We start from the raw sequence: 8,881 nt of genomic DNA on the forward strand, positions 1-8,881 counted from the left end.
TTAACATGAGGAGAAGCTCTTCCAGAAGAAGAGCTTGCATGGAGATTTAGGGGTTGGTTCAAGAACAGACTTATCTCCCAGTTTGCCATTCAGAAATTCAGGGTCAAGATCAGCTAGTTCTTTACTAGTGAGGTTCAGCTCAGCCATATCCGTCATCATCTTCTTCAACAAGTCCTTCTGGTCTTTGGTCAGTATCTAGAAAATGAGACATATCCATGGGCTGGAGTATTAGATCACTGCTATTGATTTTTACAGCATTAACAGTATTAACACTGCAGTACAGTTATTCATAGCCAGTGACAAAGATCTTAGGAAAAACTAACATACTATATGAGCCCATGTACTTGTTTTTTCCCCCTTTGAATAAGAGATTCACCTCATTGGTTTGTGATTGCTTGTCTTGTACAGGTAACGCCTCACCATTCCAGACCACAAGGACCAAAGGAAACAGGCTCAGCATCATCCGTATTATGAACATGCTTCTCTCAACCGCTGCACGATTGTCCCATCTAACTCCCATCGTCATGTTTTAGAGAGGTACCTTCACAAAAGATACTGACGCAGTGCAGGGGAAGAAAGCCATTAGAAAATTACCTTAGGTTATTGTTCAGATTTTTGTAACTATTTTATCTTACTGTGAGGACATCCTTTCATGCACAGTTTTTATAAGGGAACTTTAATATATCCCTAACAAATGTACAGTAATTCTTTTTATAATTATGGAATTGATACTGTTTCAACAAAAACAATCCCCACATGCTCTGAAAGGCACCTTAAGGTCACCTTAACACAAATCATGCATAAAGAGGAAACGTGCTTTATTATATACATACTTTAGCTTTTAAAGGAAGTGTTGATCTTTGGTATTTGTCGGTTCAAACTGCAGCATCTCGTGTTGGTGTCAGACTTCATCTGTAGCTAGACTCCTCCCTAGCTGATGCATAATTAATCAGCAGACAGCTCAAAATAGGGTGTCCACTTCCTGTCCTGGCTCTCCATGCGCTGGATTGCCTTGTTCACCATGATGACTCAGTATCATTCACCTACGACTCCTTCGCTATACTATACTTTCTCCTAGACTCCTATAGCTATACTTCGCTAACTGCCTAGTTCTAGTGTGTCCTCTATTTGAAGTGGCTTTGAATCACCGAGATGTTCTGAGAGGCCATGGACATATACTTAAACCCACCATTTCAAACAGCTGCTTCATAGTCAATAGCATAAACAAAAAATATATTTAATAGAACATTAAGGTACAGATTAACACTCATCTCTGAGTCCTTATAGCATTTTAAGGTTGCATGATACCCCAGTTACTCTGTAGGGTACAGCTGTATTGCTAGTTCTCTCAATGGCTTCACATGGAAGTAACGTCATTGGTCACACATATATGAGAGGCACCTGCAGCTTTCTTCAGCTCTTTGATCTTTAAACAGCTTGGAGGTGAATTAGGGATATTAGTGCAGTGTCTTAACCAGGAGGAAATACTTTTTTACAGCCATCTTGCCTTGCTTTGTGTTTGGTTCAACATTAAATGTATCTTATCAGAAAGCATCATAGTAAAAATGTATTTTCAGTATTTGTGCCACATAAGATTTCACATGAACAAGGCATTTACTTGCCAGTAGCTGTCAGCATCATATACTGTAATGCAAACCTGAACGGTGTTATTTTAAGTCAAATTAAATTAATTTTTAAAAATAAAATTCAACTGGGAGCTACTAAAACTAAACCAAAATAAATTTCAATCACTCCAAAACTAACTAAGGTAAAATGGACACAAATTAGTTTTTGTTGTAGATATATTAATGATCAATATATTATAAAACCTTTACAACCCACCTGCAGTAAATGTGAACAGCAACAACACTGTGCTGAGAAACTGGTAAATGTTTTTAAATGCAACTTTGGCAGCCCTAAAACTAAAATAAAAACAGTATGTTCTTGATAAAAGAGAAATAAAAACTACATTAAAATTCAAAACTATAATTAACTGTGGTTACTTTACTGGGATGTTTATTTGAGTATATTACTCAAGTATCTTGGCTTTAATAAAAATCATTAATCATGCAAATTGCTTCTCAGTATTGTGTCAAGACCGTTCAAGATATTTACATATTACTAGTCATAAAAATTCAGTTTTTATATATTATATGTGTGCTGTTATTATTTCCCCCTCAAAGAATAATCATTCAGCTGAAGACATAACTATTGTAAACAATCTCATTGTTCCAAAAAATCCTTTCTGCCCTCTCCTGGTGACAAATTAGAAGTACATACAAATAAACAAGTTACATATCTAGCATTTACTGTTAAAAATAAGCAGGAGTAAATCCTATTTGCAGTAGACAGCATGTGAGTGAAGACAAAAGCTAATTAAAAAGGGATTGAAATCTTTATTTAGCCTAATGCAGTGCAACAGTTACCCATAATCCAGTGTTAACACTGAACTCCGGGGGAAAAGTATGAAGAATCTCAGAAACAACACTCAAAAATGCTGTGTTTGCAACAGTGGGCCTTAAAACTACAAGAACAGAGCTTACAAATAGAGTATACACTGATTTAGTATAAATAAAAATATGCATTTGAACACTCTTCAGTAAGAGCTCTACTGTGGGCTGAAGTTCAACTCTTCAGGAGGAATGTGCTCAACTGCTCTGGTCCTTCATCAAGAGGAGATGAGGTTCTTTGCTGTTTAACCTAATACCACTATTGATTTTAGGCGTTGTAGGATGATGACGACACTTTTCCTCCATGGCCTGTCCAGTTAGTGTGGATGAACTTTCCAGGATTTGATAGCAGTTCATAAGTGTGGGCACCAAAGTAGTCCCTCTGTGCCTGAAGAATGACGATATTATAGGTGATATTAGCTCAGCCAATGATAAATACAAAGACAGAACAACTGCTTGAGCATTAAAATAAGATAGAGAGCCTGAATAGTACTAATCGTTATGCACACCAAAAAGACAAAACGTAATTAAAATTATTTATTCTAATTTATTTTAAACGAATAATAAAATAACATATTCTCTACCGTATGAATACTAAGGGCTTCAAATGCCTACAACCATAAATGTCCAGATGTAAACCATATTGGTTTGTCTGTTGTAGAGAGGTTTACCTGCAGCAGGTTTGCTGGGAGCATCTCGTGCCTGTAACCGTCATAGAAGGACAGGGCAGTGGTGAAGCATGGCATGGGGATCCCCTGCTGCACACCTGTACTTACTACCCTACGCCATGATTCCTGCAAAGCACAACCAGCTTACTGCTAAATAAAACACATTCTACATATACTATCATCATTAACACCAATATACTTTTAGGTCACACTTTATTTTAAGGTCCAGTTCTTGCTATCATTAAATCATAACTACATCTTTTCCTTTAATAAACTCCTAATTTGCTTCTTATTAATAGTTAGTAAAGCAGTTGTTAAATTTAGGTATTAGATAGGATTAGGGATGTAGAAAATGGTTATGCAGAATGTGCTTTATAAGTACTAATAAACAGTTACGATATGTTAATAATAGGCATGCTAATAAGCAACTAGTTAATAGAGAGAACTGGTCCTTATTCTAAAGTGTTACCAACTTTTCCATTTCAAAATGACATGTTTTTCCAAACTTCTCTGTGGATTTAAAAGACCATATTTGACATTTGATAAATGACTTTAAAATCCAACTGTTCATTTATGTTACATTCTGATTATGTATGCGATTATGTTGTCAAATAATTGCTGGAATATAGTAGTTAAATACTGTAGCTCATACAAATCAATTACCACCAATGTGCGGCATTTTATGAAAAACTTCAGCGCTAAACTACATGATTACGTTTGATACACTTTCATTGACTGACTGCATAGATCTTCATTTAAATTCATATTATAAAACATTATGAAATAAATTCAATTGTCACCGATTATATGATATGAAATTTACTGATGAATTTCAACTTTTTCATAACCCTGGTAAACACACACACAAGATAGTTTGTATTGGATATGACTTTGCTGTAGCAATTGCATGCAGTATTAAAATGAATATATTGTATGCTTATACTATGTAAAATAAATTGAATAATTCGTCATAGTCCAAGGGGTGTAGAAGGTGTCATATCAGTTTGGACTGTGTTCACTGTGAATATATTTGGAAGGAACTAAGTGGACATAGTTTTTGCACATTAATTTTTAGAGGCACCGTATGCACATAAACAGTCTGCCATTAGTGCCGCTGATTTCTCTTTGTATTTAGTAGCGCAATTACAGGAAACAGCGTAATTTGTGGTCACTCTTGGCTCACTTCCTGTACCTGACAATCCTGTACAGCTTTACTGAAGAAGTTATCCAGCAGCAAACTCTGCAGCTTGGAGTTCCGGTCAAACGCTTCCTTGATCTTTCCCAAGAAAACACTGCGAATGAAAGATTCATGACCTTTATTCACAGCTAATCTACAGTTATGATATTGTAAAATCAGTTTCCTCATTTGTCTGTGTGTGGGATTTGTACATTAAACATTATCACCACTTCCTAGTGTTTACAGAGTTGCAACATTCACTGGGTGGTATGATTTCATTCTTGAGTATTTCAGCAGACACTGCCTTAACTGATAAGCAATCTGAATATAGCATATATTTTTATGTAATCTTTTTTAAATCACTGTGAGCAAAGCTTGCTTACCTGCGAATAATGCAGCCTCCTCTCCACATCAGGGCAATAGCACCATAGTTAAGAGACCAGCCGAACTCTACTGCAGCCTGTCTGAGCAGCATGAAGCCTTGAGCATATGAAATGATCTTTGAGGCGTACAAAGCCTGAAAAAGCAAGCAACAATACATTTTCATTAAGTTAAAAACAATAAAACTCCATTAACCGATGCACCTTCATACATGAACATGAATACTAAAACGTATGCATAGATAATGATCATATTTTAAGTCCATCCCACCTTTCTAATATCTTCAAGAAACTGTGCCTTGTTTCCGGTGAACTTGACACCCTGGGGGCCGGTGAGGCCCTTACTGGCCTGAACCCTCTCATCCTTCAGAGAGGAGAGACATCTGGCAAAGACAGCTTCTCCTGTGAGTGAAAGACACCACATACAACACAAACAGTCATCTCCAATCACAGTCTGCATCTCTGGTCACATAATTACATTATAAATCACAGTTAGACCATGCCAGAGAGACCACATGAGGAAAACATTAGATGGTCGAAGCATGAATGACAGAACAAACACTAAAAAGATTCACTAAATTAATCTGTACTCTCTCTTTATTACTGTCTATCAATAATATGTATCAAAATAAATTCTCATGTTTAAAAATAAATAACTGAAATTAAATAAATACATTATTATTATTAATACTGGTGATTCAGACATGTTTTGTATTTTAGATATATTGTTGTATTTTATTTTTATTACTATTATTATTAAACTACAATTATATACTGTATCTAAAATAAAAATGCATGCATCTGAGTTACCACTGTTTTTATACAGTCTATGGTTACCACACATTATTTCCCCCAACTTCTCAATAATGTAGTGCAAATGTTTTTTTTAGACTGATTTTCTTTTTTTTTTTTTAATCCAGGAAGAATTTTTTCTCATTAATGTTTTTAGTGTTTTTTTAATACTATTATTTTAAAGGGCATTTCTTTGTCACATTCATCTACAACTTCTACAGAACAGTTATATTATTATAGGCCTCTATTCACCGTGTCTTAAAGACTCCGGTCACAATGTATAATGCATCTGCCCCCATACTGAACATGCGCAGACATTGCTCAAACCACACCGGGTTGCCATTACTGTAATCATTACACATATCTGGTACCAGACCCTGGCACTGTTGACTCTGGTAACATAACTCTCTTCGGTCTACTGAGTAATCAGCCAGACTAATGTGAGAGCAGATCTTACTACATCTACAAACATGAGAGGCTAGACGCAAAACCCTGAACTCAGCATGACTTTGTATTATATTATCATCCAACCCAAGGCCAACAAGTGTGGGAAGAGGCAAGTGGAGGGAGGAAAAAAAAAAAAATCACATGGAAAACAGCCAGTCATGGTGAACTCAGCACTGGAATTCAGCCTATTGAAAGAAGAAAACACTCCTCTACAACCATACAAATCATAGCTGCTCTCTCACGCTTCAGTGCTGCACAAACAGCCTTTTGTTCATTTCACTGACACTAACACTGCACATAAGCATCAATTTTGACAAATATCGTGTAACTGGTTTTTGTGCTTTGAGCGATCCTAAAGTAACATCTGAAGTCACAACTACAAGCTCAAAACCTCAATCCACCACAGATCTCAATAAGATTTTTTTCTTCTTCTGCTAGACCAGGCCAATATTTCTCATTTAAAGTCTTTTTTTATTTTTTATTTTTTATTCATAGAACTGTTTTTATTTTTCATTAAATTGTTTTTTTATTTGCAAGAATCTGTAAATAATTCAACTGCATAAACTCCATAAATGTAGAAATATACTTTTGAAAATGATGGCATACAATAGAAAACAGTGCTTATTGGTTTGTTGTTTTCAACTCTTTCATGGTGATCTAAATTTGCTCACCTTTATATAAAGCGGTTTTGAAACAATGTGCACTGTGCAAATAAATAATAAATAAATAAATGTGACTTGAATATCACAAATTGTTCTTGCTTATTCAATAATGCCTCTTCTATATTAGCCTGCTAAATAACAATTTTGGTGAGAATTTGCAACAACAATGTAGAATACATCACAGAAAACCAAAAATTGAAGTCTGAAAGGCATAAAAATAAACGACATGGCGATTAATCACTGGACCAAAACTCTTACACAATAGCCCCAGGACAGCAGGCCTTCCTTATTGTTGAGCCCTGCACCAAAAGCCAGAACAGAAAATCCCACTTATGTCACATCAGCTGAAGAGGTGAACAGCAAAGCTGCTTATTGAGACGCTCCATTCAACATGCTCTTCTAAGCCCAAGTGACTTTTTCCCTCTATATATAAAATAACAAAAACACACCCATACCCGGGAAATTACACAAGACTGTATTTTACCTATCAGTGTAACAGGTGTGCCATATTCCAAAGCGGAGATAGCCGTCCATTTTCCTGTGCCTTTCTGCCCGGCACTGTCTCTAATTTTAGGCAGCAGGTGAGTGCCATCCTCGTTCTTGAATTTCAGGATATCGGCAGTGATCTCAATGAGGAAAGAGTCCAGCTCCGTCTTATTCCACTGATCGAAGGCCTGATAGGCAAACCAGACAAAGAAATTTATTCTTAAGAGGAAGCAGACCAAAGCAGTCCTTCACAAGGAACAGGGTGAGGTGTATTTCACAATCCATATGAAATAAGGAAGGAGGAAACAAAAAATGGACAATAGAGGCGATTACAACATCATGGACTGTTCATGTACATTTCAAAACAATAGCAATTCAAAAAGTTAGTTGATGTCTAACCTGAGCCATTTCATCATGATCCATACACAGCACATCCTTCATCAGATGATAGGCCTCACAGATCAGCTGCATGTCACCGTATTCAATACCATTATGGACCATCTTAACAAAATGTCCAGCTCCTTCATCTCCAACCTAAACAAATATACAAAGAATTTGGAGAAGTGCATTCACAGTCTATTTAAAAGCACATACATCTATAGATAACTAATACTCACCCAGTCGCAGCACGGTTCTCCTGTGCCCACCTTGGCGGCAATGCTCTGAAAAATATCTTTTATGTGTGGCCTGAAGGAATAGAATACAAATTAGATTACATAAATATCAATAAATGCACACACATATGCATAGGTGGACTTGTTTAATACATGCTTGTCCTCACCAGGCATCCTTATGTCCTCCAGGCATCAGTGAGGGTCCATAACGAGCCCCGTCTTCTCCTCCACTCACTCCACTTCCCACAAACAGAAGGTTCTTCTCCTGCAGGCTCTTACAGCGTCTCTGTATGTGAGGAGCATAAACATTTAGATCAAATAATATTATCACCTCATATGATCGTAAATTTGGATTAATCAAACTCACCGTTGTATCTCTGTACTCTGAATTTCCACCATCAATGATAATGTCATCAGGTTCAAGAAGAGGAACCTACAATATACGGAAACAAGTGGGTTACTTGATTACTTTGGCTAGGTGACAAAGCAAACTAAGACTGTCGATTCATGGTGACATTTACCAGTTTATCAATGAAGTCATCGACAGCTTGTCCTGCTTTGACGAGGAGGATGATGCGCCGAGGTTTTTTGAGTTTAGACACCATGTCTTCAAGGGACTCGGCCCCGATCACCTTAGTGCCTTTGGCTTCATTGTTTAAAAAATCATGGACCTTGGACACTGTCCTGTTGAACGCGCAGACCTGAGGAATGACAGAGGTTATAACATCTTAAACCTGATGTGAACCATCAGAATAGGTTAAGAATGCAACTTACCACAAATCCATGGTCATTCATGTTCAGGATCAGATTCTGACCCATCACAGCCAGACCAATGAGAGCAATATCCGCTCTGTGGAGACAAAAATCCGAACTTTCATAATAATTGATTATAGAATGCTAACTTATTGAAATCAGTGATTATAACAAATGTCATTCAGTCTAACAGTGCTTGATAGTAAGTAGAGAGATTACAATAGATAAAAGTAATGCTGACAATGTCCAATAACTTACATTTAATTATAATAGAAACAGTCAAATTCAATTTCATATTACAAAGCATTTAAATGTATACTTACTGAGCCATGGTTGAAGGTTGGTTCTGTCTTAAAATGACACTTTGTATCAGGGTTTTGACTACTGCAGCACCGTCTCGGCTGAACTTCCTCATTCACGGCCAGAGCAGCAGCACTACACCAACTCCCAAT

The 8,881-nt window shown here is 36.7% G+C and overlaps 2 protein-coding genes across 2 annotated transcripts; both read right to left on the bottom strand.

Annotated features, from left to right (window-relative positions):
• Positions 1 to 520, bottom strand: LOC306860330 (somatostatin-2-like; the record flags this gene model as incomplete). Its single annotated transcript, XM_079401978.1, has 2 exons — positions 1 to 195; positions 377 to 520. 2 exons carry the CDS (start codon positions 518 to 520, stop codon positions 1 to 3), a joined length of 339 nt encoding a protein of 112 aa, XP_079258104.1.
• Positions 521 to 1,995: 1,475 nt separating this feature from the next.
• Positions 1,996 to 8,881, bottom strand: LOC306860295 (6-phosphogluconate dehydrogenase, decarboxylating-like). Its single transcript, XM_079401919.1, has 13 exons — positions 8,753 to 8,881; positions 8,451 to 8,526; positions 8,198 to 8,377; positions 8,044 to 8,109; positions 7,844 to 7,962; positions 7,680 to 7,749; positions 7,462 to 7,596; positions 7,061 to 7,250; positions 4,947 to 5,077; positions 4,679 to 4,812; positions 4,311 to 4,410; positions 3,122 to 3,244; positions 1,996 to 2,838 (listed from the first exon to the last, which is right to left on the bottom strand). Exons 1-13 carry the CDS (start codon positions 8,842 to 8,844, stop codon positions 2,719 to 2,721), a joined length of 1,536 nt encoding a protein of 511 aa, XP_079258045.1. The 5' UTR covers positions 8,845 to 8,881; the 3' UTR covers positions 1,996 to 2,718.

The sequence above is a fragment of the Barbus barbus genome, assembly GCF_936440315.1.
Source record: "Barbus barbus genome assembly, chromosome: 41".
Taxonomy (NCBI): Eukaryota; Metazoa; Chordata; class Actinopteri; order Cypriniformes; family Cyprinidae; genus Barbus; species Barbus barbus.